The following is a 21,479-nucleotide window of genomic DNA, read 5'->3' as shown; positions in this document are numbered from 1 at the left end:
GCCTGTTTCTAGACCAGCATGCATTCGCATCCATTAAGCAGGCTCAAATTGAGAGGCTGGATCCGCTGGGAGGCACAGACCATCCCTGCTTGGTATAGGCGTGGGAGAAACAGATCAACGGCACTCTGGATTATCTTCCCCTCCTTCCGACAGCATTAGGAGCAGCTTCTCCATCGTCTCGGTGATAACTTCATTAAGGCCTTTCTTCCACTTCTTGTATTTCTCAATTTTCTAGTTGTCCTCGAGGGTTCTTCTTCTTCTCTCTCTCTCTCTCTCTCTCTTTTTTTTTTACAAAAAATAAAATAAATCTAACTTTAATATTTTAAATACCCCTCGGGCTTGTTCTGCTTCAGCCGTCATCACCCGTCTAGGTAATTCCTGGCATGTCTGATATAACAATATTAGCCACACGCCCCTAAAAAAGGTCTAGATTTGACCTGATATTGAGAGGCCAGCTATCATCGGGCCTTAAAAGGGATGGCATTTCTACCAAAGGTCTCTGCCGCCAGGGCTCTCCAGAAATTCCAGTGAGTTTTTCCAGTGTCTCTCCAGTGTCACGGTCTGTCTCCACCTCCTTCCACCCCTCTCCCCGCTTTCATCTGCTGCTATAAATAATTTCCCAGAGGTCGCAGAGATCATCTCTTTAAGTGCCATCACGAAAGCAGAAGAACCATTAATTCGTACTAGGCTATGCTGTCAACCTGGGCTTCCCAAATTAGGTTGCTCCTTTCAATTCTGGTGGCCAAGTTGTCTTCTTCAACTCTACGGGGAACGATGTGTGTGCTCTCCCCCCTCCCCAAGCTGTATTTGAAGATTAAACCCAACCCCTGACTCCAGAAAGTCTGAATGCCCACCAAAGTTTTTGATGCCCCACTGATTTCAGTTGGAAAAGTTAAGCACTGAACTTTGAAGACAATGATGAACTGTGAAGACCTTTAGGGTTGGCACATACTCACAGTGTTGTTTTTGTTGTGGCTTTATAAAATTAGTGGTGTCTGTTTTATAGATTTTATTGGCGTTGCACTAGGGATGCCAAATATCTTGATATATATATTTTATAAAGGACTAGCAAAGGTTGGATACACACTCTTCTTGGATGCTTTAGGATGCTTAGGGCTGATCCTGTGTAGAGCAGGGGGTTGGACTAGATGGCCTGTATGGCCCCTTCCAACTCTATGATTCTATGATTCTATGATCACCATAATAGTGGGTATATGGGACAGATAAACTTTATGTATTCAAGATAATGCAATCTACTTCTTGACTTCATAGGGTGCTGTCCTAAGCAGACTTAAGTCAAAGTTTGGAAGGGTGTAACTCTGCTCTGGATGACACTGTAAAAGCCCCACAAATGCTTTACATAGCCCTTTCATTTACGAGAGATGCAACATCAGTACGATGGGATGTTTTATTGAAATGGACTCAAGTTTTGTTGGAAAGGCTTGCTAATTCTAAACAAGTATTTCCTTTCTCTGCTTCATTGGGAGTGGAGAATACGATTTTATGAAGATATCAGACTGGGAGGCCATAAATACATTCCACTGAAGGACGGGGAGGAGGGGGAAAGACATGTTGGGGGCAATGACAGTCCTCAATACACGTAGGGCATTTTCTCAATCCACGGCCAGTCATCCCTCGTTCCCAGATACAAGGCTGATTCAATCGCCGAAAGGGACAGAAACGGCGATTCGATCGCCGAGAGGGACAGAAGCCGAGCGATGGCCAAGTCTCCGTCTTCGCCGCCTGTCTCTCCTCTACCAGCAGACCCTATTGCTTCTAACAGGCATGATGACAGCTGATGCTAATGCCACTTTGTGGTTCAGCTGTCAGATGATGGAGCTAACACTCTGTCTCCACATATTACAACATTGTCAGCCCTCTGATGTACGGGCTTGTGCTACCACACGTGGCTGGGAAGCCCAGCAATTTTTCCTTCCCCGCAGTAAGGAAAGCAGAGTTCAACCAGATCTAGCTAGGCTGCACCAATGCATCCCCAGATCATAGTGGGAATCCAGTCTCTGGCAACTGGATTTTCCTGTGCGGACAGAAGTGTCCTGTTCTGAATATTCGCTCCAGCAAAACAGTTGTGCAAAATCCAATGACGTGTCAATGCTTCCTTAGAACGCATGCGCCACAAAGTTGATAAACACAAGGAAGCGATTGTCAGGGTCAAGTGTACTTGTTGGGTCATGGTATTGGTGTACTAGAAGGTGTGTTGGTTTATGTAAGGGACAAATGAATGGCTCCAACCCAATGGCACCAAGAAGACCATTTCAATGGTGTTGATTGGTAGAGGAAATGTACATTTATTTACGATTTATTTATTTTATTTCAATACCGCCCCTCCCCACAAGCGGGCTCGGGGCTGCTTACCATAAAACACTGTTAAAAAACCATTAAAACTGATCCCCCCTCCTCCCACCCTCCTAAATGACAACTGGTCTAAAAATGGAAACTAAAGATCTAAAATAGACCACTATTATGTTATTATGCTAATTGTGGTAGGTAGATTGTGAGGGGGTGGGCAGAAGGGGTTGTGTGAGAGCTTGGCTCTTGTGGCTGTTTCTTGCATGCCCAGGGAAATGCCAATTGCCACTTTGAGGTCAGGAGATGAATTTCTTCTGGGCCAGACTGGCCAGGGATTCTGGTATTTTTTTGGAGGGGCGGCATCATCTGGGCATGGAACTGGGGTCATTGTGGGTGGGCAGGTAGTTGTGGATTTCCTGCATTCTGTAGGGGGATGGAATAGATGATCCTGAAGGACCCTTCCAGCTTGATGATTCTACGATTCTATATTATGGCTGATCCGTAGAATGTTATTTTATGCAACTATTACATTACTGAATCTCAATCAACGTTGCTACATAGTCTTCCCCCTTCTCCATTATATTTTCAGAATGAGACTGTGATGGTCAGTGATTGGCTGATGTTCAAATGACAGAGTGGGGATATGAGCCCATTTTTCCCTAGACACAGCCTGACATTCGAACCACTACACCAAACTGACTATCATGTAAGCAGATTCATCTTTCCTTCCATCTGCTCAGTGCAGTGGCTAAGAACGGCAGCCTCTAATCTGGAGAACTGGGTTTGATTCCCCACTCCTCCTCCAGTTCTCTCACATGCAGACGTGGAAATCACATAGGAAGTTAGTAAGGCGAAGGTCTCTGAGAGCTGTACTAGCCATTTGGGTACATATATATGAAAACCTAGGGGCTTATATACATGCAGGTCTCAACAGCTCTGCGTGGGTAAGCCACAGATGGTCCCAGTTAATTCCCATCCCACTGATTTGATCAAGTCGTAAACAGAGAGATTCAGCAGTGGCAACCGTGACAGGAAGAAGGAAACGTTTGCCGTAAGAAGGGCGAAACTGGGCATGCTCCGTATAGATCGTAAGTCAGAATGTTATTGTGGGGAGGGAGGCAAATTTTCCTAAATCAAACATCAAGACAATTTAACTTAATCAATAACCCAATCCGCGGAGCGCTTAGAATTCTGCTAGAGTCACCAGATCTATAAACCGTTTGTTGATCGTATTAAAGTTCTTATAAAACACAGTGTGTATATGTGTGTGTTTTCTCCACCTCCACGGTGTTATTTCAACCAGGCAAAGGAACTCAGATTAATTCCTGTTTGGAATCAATAGCTCGAATCAATTAACGCTTTCCAGCTATGACCGAATGAACCAAGGGGATAATTATTTGCTTTGGGCCATAGACTTTTATTAAGAGATTCTCATGTTTACAGTATCAGCCCAATTATTCAAAATCTCACAATGTCTAAATTCCTTGTTATCAAAAGACCCTCCTCTGACATATAGGCCTAGACTCCTATTGAAATGCAACTGGGGTCGAAGTGAGGATACTGAAATACTTGGAATGCCACAGATCCCTCTTGGTAAAAGTGTTGATTTATCCGATGCAAGGAAACCTCCACTGGAGGAACATCCTTTTGTGCCAGTAGATTTCTTAACCCATGTAACAATGCTGCGGTCAGTGGGGGATCCAACTTGATATTACTTATTCATTACTGTTGTTCATTGCATTTATACCCTGTTTGTCTCTCATGTGGGGGCCCAGAGTGCTTTAAAACGGTCTACTCTTTATCCATACAACAAACCTGTGAGGTAGGTTAGGCCGCGAAGGTGGGACTGGCCCTTCTGCAAATTTAAGAGTCTCTTCCTCCAACAGAAGAACCATGGAAGTTGGAGGAAGACTTTGCTCAGGGGAGTCGTGGGATGGGAGCATAATAGGCCTGAAAGCTTCTTGGTACTTTTAGACATTATTAAGGTGGAGATATTCCAATAGCAACCATCAACCCATCCTCATAATGATATATCTACACTAGGACCGCTAGTCCCCGTTGGGGTATGGAGAGCTCCCAGAATTACAAGTAATTCCTAGATTATAAAGATCAGTTCTTGGATGGTGGACTCTAGGGCACGTCACCTTGCCAACGTCCCTCCCCAAGCCCTACTCTAGTTGTGGGCCAGTTTGATTTCTTCTGCAGAAAATGGCAGCTTTGGGGGACAGATTCAATAACTTTCCATCCCACTGAGATCCCTCCCCTTCCGCAAACGCTCCCCTCCCTAAACTCCACCCCCAAATCTACAGGAATTTCCCAACCCAGAGCTGGCAGACTCAACACACCCCAAGCAAGCATTGGATGAGGTTCCAGTAACAACCATTGTTCAATCAAGATGTGGAAAAAACACACACACACAAAGGGGCTCGTCCAATAACTAATGAGTAACCCATGGCAGCAAATGGTTTTTCCTTCTCCGCAGAATACAGAAATGTCATCTTCATCCAAACAGGAAACTGCCCAACGACGCGGTAAAGAACACAATTTTGAGTTCAAAGTCCTTCTTCCCTTTCGTTATGCATCCCCTCCTATCATCTGTGCTTTATGAAATCTCTAATCTGTAGCCCATCATATGGGTTTGAAGGGAGTTTAATTGCAGAATAATTCTCCATCCCCTCTTTTCCGCATCTTTCCAGATGGGCACCAAATGGCTTTTGGCCACGGCAATCGAAGGCAAATAGAGGCATTATTTGTGTTGACTCAAAAAGAAAGGAAAGCCAGTAAGACTTTCTTTTTTTAAGGACCAAGATATTAAACAGCACTTTCCCTGTTTTCTCTTTGTCTCCCCCCAACACGTGATCGCCGCTTCCACGGTCACCATTAAATCTTAATCTATTCCAGCTCTCCTTCTGGGTCACTGGTTCTATATGTACCATGGTTATTTTTAAATGCTTCTCTTTGGTCAAAGGGGGAGGGGGGGAAAAGAGCTGTCTGAAGCCAGATGGGTCGCTTCACACTTCATTTATCAAACCCAATAGACTAGGCCCCACTTCCCCATTCTCTCTTATAGCGGTTAAACTTCCATACAATTTGGTAATAATTTTCATTATCAGACGGTGACCCTAAAAGACAACAATGTTTTCTCCTCCCCTCCTTCCCCTCCGCAGGGCCGGCTTGAAAGACATCCCCCCGTGTGTTCTTTTGCTTTCTGACTCTACAGTAGGCTGGAAAAGGGAAGGGAAGAGAGAAGAAAAAAAACGCTTCCCTTGCTTTATGAACAGAAAGATGACCTTTGACAAGCCGAGGTCAAGAAGGGGTCAGTTCAAAGGGCTCAAGCAGCTCTTTAACAGCTATAACAATCTGTCCGTCAGACCCTATCTCGCAGAATAAACAAACGCCAAGCTCATAGAAAACCTTTGGGCTGTTTCTGTTAACACTTGAAACAGATTCATCTCCTCCCTGCCTATTTATATCTCTCCCGCTCTTCATCACGGAAGGGCTGTGCGTCTGCACTCAGGGACACTCTGGAAATAATAGACACCCCAATGGCAAGATTTAAACAGCCAAGAGACACCGAGGTGGACGCATTGTCTCTGGGTCCATACGGCGGGCCGCTTAAGTACTCCGGAGCTCCTTTCCTCAGAACGCCTTCATGCTCTAAGCCCCCGAGATCCTGGGTAGATTAGTTCTAAATCATGGTCTTCTCGAATCCTGGCCAGGCTCCAGGCCTGGCGCCATTATAAAACGTTGCAAAAACAATGCTGGTTTCAAGCACTTAATGAGCGCAGATTATTTAAAGTGATAAACTCATAAAACAGGGTCCCTTTTGCAAAGATTTCATTCACGCAGGCGATGCTAAGCGAACATCCGGTTCCCTTTCTCCGTATAATCGTTTGTTATTTTTGGTGAAAAGTTTACGTTCATCTCTTTGGCTCATTCACGCCACACACATATGCCGTGTGGCTTTTATATGCCACTTATGCAATTTTTTTAAATGTCTGCAAGTTGTACAATGTAGGGGAAATGCGTCTGATTTACTGAGGCACGAATGTTGAAAAAAGGGTCCAACCGGCGAGACAAAATTCAATGCAAGGGAAGAAGAAAATGGCACCAAACAGAAAGAACCACAGATCTGGTTGGCCCACAACAGAAATATAATCCAAATGGGATTTGGGAGTTTGTAACAGCTGGCATGAAAAATTCAAAATCGTCCTGAACTGAAAGCTATTTTTTGAATTATGAAATCACCTTAATCCAACTCAGTCCATTGGCATCTCTAGTCTAATCAAAATTATACTCAACAGGAAACATCTCTGCGAGGTTTTGAACGGAAGTTCTTCAAAGCCACAGTACCCAAGATCCTTTGAAGAAGACAATGGGGATTAAACCTGGGACCCTTTGCCTACAAAGCACATGATTTACCTTTGAGCTACAGCCATATCTTTAGCTTTGCTCCAGAAGGTAAGCAAAATATAGTAGAGAAATTCAACAAAATCCCAACTGTGATTTTATCAATGTTACCTTCATGGGTAACTGGAATGCTGAGTAGAGATCCCTTGATGATCTAGAACAAGGGTCCTTTATCTTTTTCAACTTGTGGGCTCCATTAGAATTCTGACATTGGGTGGTAGGTTCAACCCCAAAATGGCTACCAAAGGAGGCACACCCAATCACAAAACAGATTCTGCAGGAGGAGAAGCTGCACACAGAGGAAGCCCAAATGCAAGGGAGAAGAGAGGTAATTAAAAATTACACTAGGAAAGAGCAGTGAGACAGATTAAACCAAATACCGTGGTGACAGCTGCCACTGAAACAATATTTTAATCTTCATGGCCAATCAGGTCTTCATCAGCAAATCAGAAGCCTTCCTGGGAAAGGTTTCACCTGGTCCCCTCCCTTTCAAAAAACACTTGGTGGGCACCAAGAAAGGTCATGGTTCAAGGTGGCCTACATCAATACTTTAAAATATTTTTTAGTTAAAACCAAGTTCCCTCCAGAGCCCTGGCAAACAAGCAGGGCTGGCCCTTCCCCCTGAAGGTCTCCAAGGTCCCCCCCCTCTCCTCTTCAGTGAGCTCATTCCACAGAGCTGGAGCCACAATGGAAAAGTCCCAGGCTCTAATCAATGCCAGACGGGCTACCCTAAACAGATATCTGGATGATTGCCTGCAGACCGTAGCCGGCATATAGGGACATATGGATGGAGATGGTCCTTATGGAGATAGCCAGATTTGAGTCCGGTAGCAACCTTAGAGATCAACAAAATTCCTGAGATAGGGAACTGTGACTCTCAAAGGCTTAAACCCCCAAAATATTATTGTTTGCTGAAGGGCAACTGGACTTGAATCTATGTGTTCCATTGCAGTCCAGCACAACTGAGCATAAATGTGCCCAATTGTACTGGGTGGAGCTAAAGGTTAAATAATGCCTCTGATGCCTTCTCCCAGAACCCTTGAGAACGTTACAGAACCACCTCTCTGGTCTTGCCCACCACGGGGGCCAGCATCAACCTTTGGCACAAAAGCACGGATCCCCAGGGACCCAAATTCCATCCTCACTCCCATATTGTGTGGTTTTTACTCCTCCCCTTCACCAAATGGTGACATGACCCAGCTGACAGTCCATCGGACTTCAGTGGTCCCTCCACTGTCCACATGACACGAAAGACCGACTGTGAGGTCATCGCCAGCTGTTTAGTTCCCGTGACGTCAGGATGAGCCGGGAACAAAGGGACTTGTTTGTATCAAAGGACACATTCCAACCTATCAGATTTGCACCGAAGCAAAGCCACAGCTACACACGCCCTGACGTTTACATAAAGGCCTCATTTTCCTCCCTTCTTGGCCGCTTTCGTTCTCTCTTTCTCTCTGTCTCACTCTCTCTCTCTCCCCATCTACTTGACCTAAATTTCTCAAAGTTGCATGGTTCATAATATGTCTTCTCTAATGTGCAGTGTAAGGTAATTAGAGTCATCTGTATTTAACTTCCAGAGAGAGAGAGAGAGAGGATGGGGAGGGGGGGAGGCGCGCGAATCTATTATCTAATCTAGCTGATCCCCTGATAGTTTGCTGAAAGTAAAAATACTATAACCTATTGCCTGCCCTTTGTCAAGCGCTAATTATTTCCTGTCGAAGCACATTTTTCTCATGTAATGCCAAAGTACACAAAAGGCTGATCCCTAAAACACAGGCAGCCCCACCAGCGCCACGGAGGATGTTTTATAACTTTCACCACCGTGTGAGCACTGAGTAGGGCTACTATTCCCCGGGCCTCCTTCCAGACATCTCGCTGTACCTTTGATGAGGTAAAAAATGCGGCTGATGGTAACAGGCCGTTTATGTGGATAACCTAGATGGGACTCTTTTAAGATAAGTCAGCTTGATGGGAAACATCAAATGGACGCTGCAGGGAGGGCGTCAGGGGGGGGGGGAGAAGGTCCTGATTTAGTTATTTAATACTTAAAGAGGAGGGGGGGGGCACCATCTTTTCGGAGCTTTCAAGACACCGTGCTCTTGAAACTTTCTTTCAGGTGTTTAGTTTTAATGAGGCCTGCTCTTTGTCTCCCCCTAACCCCCCGCGCCCCCTGCCAATGCCTCCCCCCTGTCCCGATGCCTGCAAAGTACTTAGCGTTTCTTTTTTTTCGTAGAGGCTAAATTATGTCTGCTGGCTCCAGCTTCTGATTAAATGGTTAGCTGTAAGGAGGAAAAGCCAGAAACTGTGTAACCAGATTCTCTGTAAAAAGAGACACTCCCCTTCCCACCCTTCTCCCGGATCCCTCCTGCTGCTGTGCGGGGATTATTTGTCCTGCTCAAATTGATCCACTCCGTGAATTAGGTCTGTTATGTTTTCTTGTTAAACTGGATACTTTATATTCATTTTGTTTATTCCCCGTTTAGAAGGCTTCTGCGCCGAGGCTGAAGGAAGGGCAGAAAGCTTGGGAATGGAAAGGGCTGGAAAAAATCTAACACCTCAAGAGTGGGGAATGGAATTTGCTGAGTGGAAACAGGTTACCCAAGAGGTTACTCAATTATCAGGTGTGCAAAGCCTACCTCCAGCAACCCAAGGGGAATACCGTGCCTTGGTGATAGATCATGCCGTCAAGTCACAACTGACTTATGGAGACCCTGTAGGGCAGGGGTGGGCAAACTGTGGCCCTCCAGATGTCCATGGACTCCAATTCCCATGAGCCCCTGCCAGCGAATGCTGGCAGGGGCTCCTGGGAATTGTGGTCCATGGACATCTGGAGGGCCACAGTTTGTCCACCCCTTCCGTAGGGTTTTCAAGGCAAGAGATATTTAGAGGAAGTTGCCTTTGAGTATTATTTTTAATTATTTTTTGACCATTTATGCTCCCTGGGGTTGTACGCTCACTCTGGGTGACCAGTCAGTCACAGGCACAAGCCCCACAGGGTTGTTGTGTGGATAAAAGGGAGAATGAATAATGATCGTACAAGACACGGCTAAATTCTCAGGGGCCCAGGTAGCCAAACTGATGGGAACGTTAACCTACACTCTGGCAGGAAAAGCGAAGGAGAGAAAAGCATGCCAGAAAAAAATGTATATTCCTGCACAACATGCTACGAAGAACAGATAGCTTCACAAGAGGTTGCTATTGGCGTTGAAATTTCAATCCAAATAGATCTTCTATGATTTAAGGCAGGGATGCCCAACCAGGGGTCCGCGGGAGCTATGGAGGGGGTCTGCAGCCATTACCCCCCTGCCTTAATGACCTCATCTACAAGCTAGGGAACTGGCCACTTCTATAGCTCCTCCTCCTGAGTGTGAGTCCTCTTGTGGTTTCTGTGGCTCAGAGAGGGGGCGGAGCTTGCATGCTTACTCCCGGACTAAACCTCTTCCTGTCTCTCTTCCCAGTCCATGAGCCTGCCCATTAACAATGGCTGGTGATGTCACTTCTAGGGGTGTGGCAGGGGGCGTGGCCAGGTAACGCCACTTGTAGTGCTCCTTGAAGCCTGAAAAATCATTTCAGGAGCTCCTCCATGGTCAAAAGTTTGAAAAGGCTCATTTAAGAGATGAAGTAACTTTAAATGTACAACAATACTTCCACTTAGCCTTCTGCTGACTCTGTCCCCACAGCATACCCAAATTCCCCACCTACCAAAACCACATTTCCAGCGACAACCCTGAAATCGTTCTGTATTTTATTTATGCTTCCATTTTTATATAGGGCCCCCTCTTGGACTAGCTGTCTTGGGATGGACGGACGGACACACAGACAATATTACCCAGCGACAAGGCAAAAGGAATAAGAACAGTCGTTGTAAATATACTCCTCCACAAAAATGATGCCATAATGATACTCATGAAAGGAGGCAGAAATGCCACATGCAAGGAGCATGTTTTTCTGTCTGGTTTTCGGCCATGTGGAATACTCTAGTATGCATATATGTGCTCTGGTATTTATAGGCCTTTTTGTCAAAGGAAGGGATGGCCCCCTTCTGGCTCCCATTGGCTTACCTTGCCAGCCATTCCTTGCGCAGTTCGTGCCGTTGGATAAGAAGGGGCAAGATGCAGTCAATGCATTTGTTTCTTTGTTCTTCCATCTGTTCTTTTCTGATTTCGTCGAGCAGCAGGCTGGTCTAGGAGTGGGGGAGAGAAAACACCATAAATATTATCATCCCCAAAAGAGGAAACAAAGCATAAAATTAATTAAAAAGCCCATAAGCAAATGCAGACAGTAAATCAATGCCCCCCGTTTTTATTACATCACCACTGCTTCCAAATCGATACGATAAATGATGGTCAAAAACGACACAGTATGGTTGGAATTCAACAAAACTGGATATAAAATACAGGAATTCTTAACGCTCCTTAGTCCTCAATAACGTAATGAACGGGGCATTTTTTTGCCTTGGGGAATTATTTTGTTATTGTTCTTGCTTTGGGGATGGTCAAAAATGGCCACAGTGTAGTTGGGGCTCAACAAAACTGGATATAAAATACAGTACTTCGTAATGCTTCTGGTCCTAAATAACATAATGAACTGGGCATTTTCGCCAGAGGAATTTTGTTGTTGTTGTTGTTCTTGCTTTGGTAAGTTTTTGCTACGAACTATGTCCAAACACAGCTTTGTCCTCCCCACCCCGAGACTGCAAATAAATATTTTTGGCTTTCCATATATTGCTTCTGAGACAGTGGGGGGGATCTGAACGGCAGCAGTGACTTCTACCCTATCACTGGAACTCATGTCTACGGCATGCAAGCCTAGAATCATCCTTGCAGGATTGGGAAGAAGGGGTCGAATGCACAGGCTTTATACATCTTTCTTCTACATCGTCATCCCACTGTTCTTCTAAGGAAGCTCTCTCATTAGGCAGAGCTACCTGATCTGTAAATTGGGCAGAGAAAAAGTGACTGGCTTTAGACCACTCCCTGCGGTTCACAAGAAAATGGAGACTTGAACCTTGGCCTTCCATATCCTAATTCGGCGATCGACTCTTTGACCTACCACCCGGACTGCGCAAATAGCCAGTCTTTACCCCCACCACATCCATTGTTCATGTTTATCTGTTCTTCCTCACTCCTCCAAAAGCAGTAGTGGCCACATTTAAAATTCTGGACAACGCTATTTGCCAGGGCTTCTTTAAGAGCTCCGTTTTCAACTAGAATGGTGGCATCTGAAACAGTCTTCAGCTATCATATCACTGAACAAAAGGATCAGTTGAAAGAAGCTGACGTTAGGTGACCACACCTGCCCATCTGCTCCACCCATCTTCTTCTTGGCCTACTCTAGAATGGAGCTCAACTTTCTATACTCTATGTCTGTCTGCCTCACACACACCCTTAGTAATTCTCTAGCCAAAACAGGACAGCAGAGCTCATTTTGAATCTGGGAATCATCAAGGCCCTCATGCACAGGACTACAAGCTGGATCAGGGAGAGAGCTTTCCTATTACCTGTCTGAACATGCTTAAAGCGTGTGCCACCTAGTAATGCATAGGGACATGTGAATCAACCCAGCACTCTACAGGAGGAAAAAAAATCACATCCAGATGGTGACCATGAAATTCTGTTCTTGGACAGAATGATAATAGAACATCTCTGTCCCATCCAGTCTACAGATAGCTGCACTCCATAGACTCCAGGGAGACACCCGCTGATACAGTGGACAGGACTGCAGCCTAGACACATTAGTATGATGTATTACCCCATGTCCATCATATTTTAGGAGCCTGCATTAAATAAGGGTTAGAAGGTGAAAGGATGCACTTTGACAGTTGGAGGTCAAGGGTTCAAGAAGATGTTATCAACCGAGAAAGCCATTTCCTCAAATCAACACTGATAGCGATGAAGAAAGAAATTTGCTTGGCCCCACCTCCAATCCTAAACGACGGGGGAAATCTTCTTTTGAACAGGGCTGTATGTCCTATCGAAGAAAGGTCAACTCTCAGTGCTTCGCTCCTTTAATGATCTTTAATGACAGATAATTGTCCCTTGTTTTACCCATTGCTGAGTGAAGCCTCCAGCTCTGTAAACGTTCTTTTGGGGGTCTTCTCTTCCTCTCCGAGATGTGCTTGGGACACAAGGTCAGCAGAATAAATAAACAGAGCATACAGGTCTGCCTTATCTCATCAGTCTTTCAGCAGAGAATTTTTTGAGGGTGCTAATGTTTAAGGAAGCTATCTTTCCTGCGCTCTCCCGGCCTAGCAAAAACACATCCGAGACAGGCCCAAACAGAGAGATAACAAATCGCAGGGTGATATTGGGCATTCAAAGCCTGTTTTCTTGGGTTAGCTATGACCATCAATAACCTAGCACCCTGACAAAGCTCCCAGTGCCTGTCAAAGCCACTTCTGTGCCTTCCAGGAGCTTGCCACAATTTCCTTGGTGTCACAACTGTTGGTGTTGCAGAAAAACAAATAGTCCTCATGGCTGGAACTAAACTGGTAGATGGGACCATTCCATTCCAGAGGCCCACTTTATTTTGTCAACAAATGAGGTTTTCACCAGGCGATCTAATGTACTTGTTAGTCTTTCTAAAAGAGATTAGCAAGATAAACCTCTGAGTCCTTGCTAAGCTCTTCCCACTTCAAGGAAAGCTGGCTAATGGCCGATAATCAATCGCAAGCAGAAGTGTGTGTGTGCTTGGGGGGGGAGGGTCGGGACAGGCCTTCTTGTACTTTCAAGGATCAAGACCCACCTAGCTCTGCTCCTGATGATCATACTGCCTGTTATGTTTAATTCGTTGACAAATAACAATGGATCTGCCTCTTTTTGTGGATGTATCAATGACTTGGTTCATTCCTTTCAGTAAGGTGATTTAGATATGCAATGGGGGTCAATTATACATCATTATCATCAGTTTTATCTGTAGCTTGCCCTGCCAACCCTCAGGGTGGGTCATATCAGTAAAAACAACTTAGAATATAAAAAACTTTAGAACAGTTAGAACATATAGTCAACCCCTCTAAAAATACCTAGACAGGGGACCTCAAGAACTGAGCAGATCTTCCAATTTCTCCTTTTTCTCCTAGTGATGAGGCCAGCTGTTTGGTGGATGTTATTAATAGAGGCCTTGGCGGAACAGCCTGGTGGAACAGCTCCATCTTGCTGGCCCTGCGGAACCCTGATCTGCTTCAAGAGCTCGTTCCACCAGACCGGGGATAGGGCCGAAAAAGGCCCAGGCCCTGGTCGAGGCCAATTTCAGCTCTCTCGGGCCAGGGACGCTGAGCAAGTGCTCATGGGGGATTATACGGGAAATCCACAGTGCCGATTTGTTAATACAGAAAAATACGGTTGGAAAACAGGTGAGTCATTTGATGCAGGGAAACGGGAAAGGACACAAATGCGAAGGCGCACGGAGCTCCATTCGTGCAAGGGAAATTTCGTGCCATCGAAAGAGGGCTTTCCGGGTTGAATCAGCAGGGATGTCACACGCACCAGCGTTCTGCCTCCAACCCTCCTGCCTCCCACCATCTCACAGGCAGAGGTGTAGCTAAAATGTTGATTTCAGTGGCTTTGGAGAACAGTCGACTCATTTGGTCATTTGATTAATTATCTAACACTCTACGCCGTTTATACACATGACATGCGGTTTATAAATATTCTCCGTGTCAGGGAGAAAGGCGAGACAGATCATGGCTGTCAATAAATAAATCATGTGCACGCACATATACACATGCGTGCAAACTGCAGAGGGGTGGGGGAAGATGCGCTAAAAAAGCACTGCTCCTTTCTACCAATGAGAAATAAAATCTGAATGGGTGTTGACTTGGAAGACTTCGTAGGTTAAAGGTACTGAGCATACCCTGCCAGTCTTAACAGCATGTTTCCACACATACACAAGCTTTTCCCTTTTACACGGCGTATTAAGACACCTCATTGGTTGGAGTATGCCAGTAGTAAGTTATCACCCGGCAATTCGGACTCGTTACCCGCCAGTCCCGTTCTCAATATTGCAGCTTCGCCCAACAGCTTCTGCAGGGTTGTTTCAGATGACTGCAGAGTTGCGAAAGAAAGTGAAGGGAGGCGGGGAGGGGGGGCTCGTGAGGAAATAAATTGTTTATAGAAGCCAGCTGTTGAGCCACTGGCGCCAGGAACCCCTCATCCTGCTATTTTACGCCTATGAGCCCTCTACCCCCCCCACCCTTACGCCTAGCGCAGGTAAGAACCCAAAAAACGGTCGGCTTCCAGGGCTTCGGAGAGAGCCCTCAACTCATTCCAGAACATGATTAATTGCCAAAGACATGGCCGACCATATGGAGCAGGGAACGCATCAAGTAATTCATACTTCTGTATATGATCATTTTGGCCCCTGTTGTTTTTAGTGTACAGGAAAAGAGGTAGTACAGCACAGACCTGGTGTCTTGCCCTTGACAGCCCATTAAGAAATCGCAAAGCACCTAGTTGAAGTTATGCTGTTGGCTTTTCAAGAGCAGCCCAATAAAACAGGAGCAAAGCATTTCCAGCGAGTCTTAAATCTTTCACGTATAGTACATTAACCACCGCTGCTAAAAAACAACTGGTTTCTTATGATAGGAAATGGGATTTGATTTCTGGCCCCTGCATGCTTACCAAAAGCCTTTTTCTGACCTTTGGAAGGTTTACAAAATTGTTGCGTGCCCCTGACCCCCTCCCCCCCCCCCGCCGCCAATTTTCCAAGTTTCTTGCAGCGGCGAGCTTAATAGACTTGTTTAAGAGCCGGTACGTTCTATTCTTGCAGGTTGCTTTAAGCAGCCCATACAACGAAAGAAGACTCAGGGGAGCAGAGAGGTAAAAGATTATTATTAAGTGCTTTCTCCCTCAGAATGATAGAAATCACTATGACAGTTAAAAACCTCGGCTACCTTTAAAAAACCTATAAAGCAAGCGAGAACCAGAAGCAGGGGAGAAGAAATAAAAAGATCTGAATGGAATATTCCAAAGGCATTCTTGCTTTGATCAAGTTGGGGATGAATCTTCAGGTTTTATCAGAAGTCGACTAGTCTGTTTCTCCTCTCTAAAACAGAGAGCAACCGCTGGCAGGGGCTCATGGGAATTGTAGTCCATGGACATCTGGAGGGCCACAGTTTGACTACCCAAGGACTACACCAACCCTGTACCTCAAGCAAGGGGTGTTCGGAGGAATGACCCAACAGATGTCCCTCAACCAAGCACCTGGTGGAAGAGCTCCATCTTACAGGCCCTGGGGAAGTGTGATAGGATAATACACAAGAATAGGACATGGCAGAAAGGAAGAAATATCCCCATATTTGTTTATATCCCTTTGGGGTTATTTCTGACCCCCCACAATGCATACGGTGAATATCATTAAGCAAGTCAAATAAAATAAAATAAAAACTGGCTACTATAACTAGTAATTCAGTTTCTTTTTTTTTAAAGTACTGTGAACATTGTTTCAGATAGCTCATACAGAAAGAACACTATATCTTTTCAAGCCACTTACAAATGACAGATTAAAAAAAAAAAACATAACACACATAACTGAATCCACCCCCCAAAAGCTTCTTCTGTCAGTGTTTGACTCATCGTGGCAGAAATATTATTTTTGGCACTTTCCATTAGGAAATATCTACTGAAATCCCCTCCCCTGCTCCAGTTTGTTTTAAAATAAATGCACGTCCATATTACTCTTGCAGCATGAGGAATTATATGGTGGGAAGTCCCATCTTCTGGAAGGGAGGAGCGTTTTTTAGGCCGTCAAGTTAGACAACCAATGCATCGTCTAGCTTAACGGAGAAGTCCATAAATATTCCGTTCTCTCCAGTGGAAAAGTCGGCCGATTGAAGTGAGACGTTGGGAGGAGGAACGGAGAAATAAATATCAAGCCCTTAATATTCTCCTTAATGTGGAAACAAGTTCTTTGTAATTCCATGGGACTTCGCATTAAACACATGATCTTCAGAACATTTATTTCTCAAAAAACATAGCTCCCAAGGCAAATACGAAGATGTCTTATACCAAGTCAGGCCATCTTTCAGATATTCTGACTGGCTAAAATGGTCCCTCCTGCTACCTGAACAAAAGTTTGAGTTTAAGTCCTGCTACCTGAACAAATTCTGAGTTCAGTGGCATCTTTAAGACCAACACGCTACCTGAGATGGATGAGGCAAGGAACTGTGCCACTGAAACTTTCATGAGGACATGCATTGGAGTTTTGGAGAAGAATAAATCCTCCTTGCAAACAGAAAACTAACACACAATGTGTGTCTGTGTGTCTGTAATTTCTAAGCAATGTCCTAGCTTTCTGTTTAGCAAAGACTATTCCGAAATCGGGCACTCTAACCACAGTGTGACATAACACAGTCCTTTTGGTCATCGTTCTCTTGTACGTGACGTATCTAGACTTAGCATATTTCTGACGGGGGAGTTTGAAATGAGAACGTGATAGCCTGTGGAAGCCTCATTCCCAGGAATGCCAAGGGATGAAAAGATCACATGGAACCACCAGAGAATTCTTGAAACGGACTCCTGATGTTGGAAAACAATGGCTCAGCACATCAATGCACACAATAATCTTTGCAAGGCAACATGCATTTCATGCAAAAAACAGAAAACCCTTCGTGGCATCATTTAGATCAGATATAATATTGGTATCATTCAGACGTAAATCACAGCTTCCAAAAGGGAGGAGGTCTTCATATTAAATTACATTAAATGTATTCAGGTGATATTGTTACATTTGAACTTCAAAGACAGGTAGCTGAATTTCTCTTCAACTGTAATTAAGGAAGCCAACAGGAATTCAGAGAGAGAGAGAGAGAGAAAATTTGTTGTTCTTACCCTAATGAATGCGGTTTGGGGGGAAACACGGAACAAACTACCGCTTCTGGCATGAATCCCTGCTGAAATATATCTCAAACTTTCCAGCATGGTGTTGTGCTGCGATAAGCATACATTATTGGCTCATCTTCTCAAGATAATGGCTAGCTCACAAATGAGATGACAGAGATGTAGAATTTTGTCAAGCACTGTGGGGAAGAAACTCAACTACAACTCAAGAAGGGTCCAGATCAAGGTTGCCTCTACCTGGAACTCGGAATCCGGAACCACCTTGTGACACTTGGGAAAGGGGAGGGACAGATACGTTAATGAACAATTCAATATTTAACTTCTGAATCAGCCCCAACTGGGAAGTTCAAAGAAAGACTTAGTAACAGAAGAAGAAGAGCTGGTTTTATACCCTGCTTTTCTGTACCCTAAGGCAGGGTTAGTCAGCCTGTGGTCCTCCAGATGAATTCTCTGGCAGTTGAATGTGCAAACACTGGCAGGGGCTCACGGGAATTGTAGTCCATGAACATCTGGAGGACCACAGGTTGACTACTCCTGCCCTAAGGAGTCTCAAGGTGGCTTTCAAATCTGTTTCCCTTCTTCCTCCCACAAAAGGAGCCTTGTGAGGTGAGATTGAGAGAGCTCCGAGAGAACTCGAACTGGCCCAGGGTCACCCAGATGGCTTCACATAGAGGAGTTCTCCAAATTAGAGTCTGCTACACTAAACCGATGGCCTGATTCAAATTTTTAGACCCTCTATCTAACTGAAACATTCACAGTCCCGCAGCCTTTATAATACTTGGGGAAACAGGGATTGTATTTTGGCAGCCTCTCCATTACCCATGTTCTTGTTTCCCGGAGAGGGTGGGGGGTGAATCAAAGCCATTGTACTGAGTCGTAGATTGGATATTAAGATGCTAAACATTTGTGCCAATTAAAGGTTACCGAACTGAACTGAACTGCTAAACATGAAACGCTGATCTTTGTACAAACACAAACCAACCTACGGCTTCCCTGCTGTTTCGAAAGCATTCAATGGAAGAGAGTCATTTTTTTTTTTTGAGAGAGGAGGGAGGGAGGAAAAGTGAATCGAAGGATGGTGGAAGGTATTCCAGGTCAAAAGATCAACATGGCCCACAATGCGGGCAAATCAATCAGCAGCCTTGTAGCTGCTTGCATCTCTGGGATGGAGACAATACCGATGCGTCCCTTTGTGATTTTTTTGGTCACAATCAGTTCTTTAAGTTTTGTGAAGGCTCTCGCCTCGCATCCTGCCCGTCTACTGCTTTGGGTACACATTAATGAAAACCAAAGGGGCCATTTGCATTGTAGCCATGCCATGGGGTTAAGCATGCAACCTCAGAATATGGTAGCTTTGCACTCCGGGGAAAGGCACTTGACAATATACGCAAGAATTACTGCTGCCAGAAAAAGGGAAGACAATTAAAAACAATCCAGCCTGTTTGTCGGACAGCTGTCCGCGTTTCAGCGCCACCTGACCTCTAAAGATGGCGCCTGGTTTACGTGAATATTTTTAAGTGCTGATTAAAAACGGGCCGGGTCGGGGGGAGGCAGAGGATTGTCGGATTTATATCCGGAAATTTCACGCAAAACATGTTTTGCTGAGCTACGAGATGCCACCACCTGGGCACCTCTCTTCAGAGTCTGCATTTTTATTGTTCAACCAAAGCCCTGGAGAAAACAAACCAAAAAGAGTCATCGGAAAGGGGAAAATCAAAGTTGTACAGAAACGATGTTTTGACCAGTCAAGGAGGGCATGGAGCCTTGCATGTGCTAAATCCCCCTATTTCAAAACAATTACCTCGTTGAACATGTATGTAAGCTCCGTCGCTCTTTAGGATTACTGTTGTTTTTGTTATTTCGTTTTATTTGAAACATCTATTAGCTGCCTTCCTCCCTTATCAGGACTTGTGATCAAGCTTTTAAGCTGTTCTTCTTGTTGAAGAACAATTGCGGCAACAGCAACTAAATTAGGTGATTGTGCAGGACAAAGGAAATTAGACCAAGCATTTCCAACTATGTGCCAAGGGCAGGGGTAATCAATGGAAGACATAAATTCTTTATGAGTCGGGTTACCAGCTCCAGGTTGGAAGAGGAAGGAAGGAAGGAAGGAAGGAAGGAAGGAAGGAAGGAAGGAAGGAAGGAAGGAAGGAAAGAGAAATTGAATTAAGGAAGGAAGGAAGGAAGGAAGGAAGGAAGGAAGGAAGGAAGGAAGGAAGGAAGGAAGGAAGGAAGGAAAGAGAAATTGAATTAAGGAAGGAAGGAAGGAAGGAAGGAAGGAAGGAAGGAAGGAAGGAAGGAAGGAAGGAAGGAAGGAAGGAAGGAAGGAAGGAAGGAAGGAAGGAAGGAAGGAAGGAAGGAAGGAAGGAAGAAAGAAAATTCTAATGGTCCTCCATTCTCTTGATCTTCCTACAGAAAGTTGAACCCACAACTACGCCTTCACAAACAAAAACCATTCAGGGGAAGTTATAGGGAAAGCCAAGTTCCTTGGGGAGCAAGCACAATAAATGGAAAGTTTGTGCTTGCCACGTGGGCTTACAGCCGGGCTTACACGAACAAACCCCTGCACTATCATTTGGCTTTGTGAAAGTGATACTTCCCACTCCTCTCTTTCGTTTTTCAACCTCAGGAAGAAAGGGAGGCCATGTGTAAACAGAACAAAGGAAAGAGGCGACACAAGCGAAGCCACTCCAAATAAATATTACAGTGAAAGTTTTGCTCATCAAACTAAGATTAAAAACATATTCCAGCTCTCCTGAGCCACCGCGCTTTGATGTACGGCTGAAGCAGAGAGTGTACGCATTTTGTAGGATTTATTGCGTCCCCAGTGGGAAACAGTTTCACGTTTCATTCTTTCTCTCTATTTGAGATTAAGAATGTATTAGGTGAATTCAATCCCCTCATGTTTATTGTGTCAGACTGAGAACATACTGCAAATACAGGATTCAGAATCGTTTGGCATTTCACCGCATCATCCATTTCACTCCAGAGGTTCCGGGGTGGGTGGGACGGCATCGGGACACAGATTTGAAAAACCATCTTGCACACTTCGAACCCAAGTCCTATTTCAGGGGATAATGGAGGCGGAGAGTTCAAAATCACCTTTCTCTAACAAAATTTGAGCCCAAAGGCACCTTTAAGCCAGCTTGGTGTAGTGGTTAAGAGCGCCAACTTCTAATCTGGTGAGCCGGGTTTGATTCCCCGCTCCTCCTCCACATGCAGCCAGATGGGTGACCTTGGGCTCACCACATCACAGCCCTGATAAAGTTGATCTGAGCAGTGATATCAGGGCTCTCTCAGCCTCACCCACCTCACAGGGTGTCTGTTGTGGGGAGAGGAAAGGGAAGGCGACTGTAAGCTGCTTTGACACTTTTTCAGGTAGAGAAAAGTGGCATATGAGAACCAACTCTTCTTCTTCTTCAGTAATCTCAGGGCTCTCTCAGCCTCCCCTCCTTCACAGGATGACTGTCATGGGGAGAGGAAGGGAAGGTGATTGTAAGCCACTTTGAGACTCGTTCGGGTAAACCACCACCACCACCTCCACCACCTGAATATTTCTCTTATAAAGCACTGACAGCCCCTTCGAGGCAATGAACCGACGGAGATTTAGCCAGGACATTTTGATAAATACATATTTATTTTTGTAGCTGCTCTTCCTGGAGACCTCAAAGTCAACATTTCTTGATGGGTTTCTCTGACCTCAGCCTTATGCCTGGCAGAACAGCTCTGTCTTGTAGGCCCTGCGGAACTGGTTGAAGTCCCTTGGGACTCAGGAACTCTTGAAATAGGAGGCTTCAGGTGATAAGAAGCCTGTTTGACAGTAGTGGCTAAGGATTCTAATAGCTTCTTCAGCAACCTAGGGAAAGGCCCTGTCCAGCCCTTGTTCACAATGGCTTGCACCCCTTCTCAGCTTCTTCCTGCACTGCT

General features: G+C 45.0%; 1 protein-coding gene and 1 long non-coding RNA gene across 4 annotated transcripts in view; one reads left to right on the top strand and one right to left on the bottom strand.

Moving 5' to 3' along the window:
- LOC143823859 (uncharacterized) overlaps positions 1–11,318 on the top strand; it is an 85,751-nt gene extending 74,433 nt beyond the window's left edge. The window contains exons 2-3 of the long non-coding RNA XR_013226607.1: positions 6,612–6,768; positions 10,489–11,318. This is a non-coding gene — a long non-coding RNA (uncharacterized LOC143823859). The remainder of the gene's footprint in view (positions 1–6,611; positions 6,769–10,488) is intronic.
- The window catches only part of FTO (FTO alpha-ketoglutarate dependent dioxygenase), a 202,490-nt gene that overhangs the window by 100,816 nt on the left and 80,195 nt on the right, over positions 1–21,479 (bottom strand). For all 3 annotated transcript variants that reach the window (XM_077310546.1, XM_077310548.1, XM_077310545.1), the window contains exon 8: positions 10,779–10,900. In XM_077310546.1, coding sequence (XP_077166661.1) covers positions 10,779–10,900 — 122 coding nt within the window. The remainder of the gene's footprint in view (positions 1–10,778; positions 10,901–21,479) is intronic.

This window comes from Paroedura picta, chromosome 14, assembly GCF_049243985.1.
Source record: "Paroedura picta isolate Pp20150507F chromosome 14, Ppicta_v3.0, whole genome shotgun sequence".
Taxonomy (NCBI): Eukaryota; Metazoa; Chordata; class Lepidosauria; order Squamata; family Gekkonidae; genus Paroedura; species Paroedura picta.
Note: the sequence above shows the minus strand (reverse complement) of the source record. Positions and strands in the feature narration are given on the sequence as shown.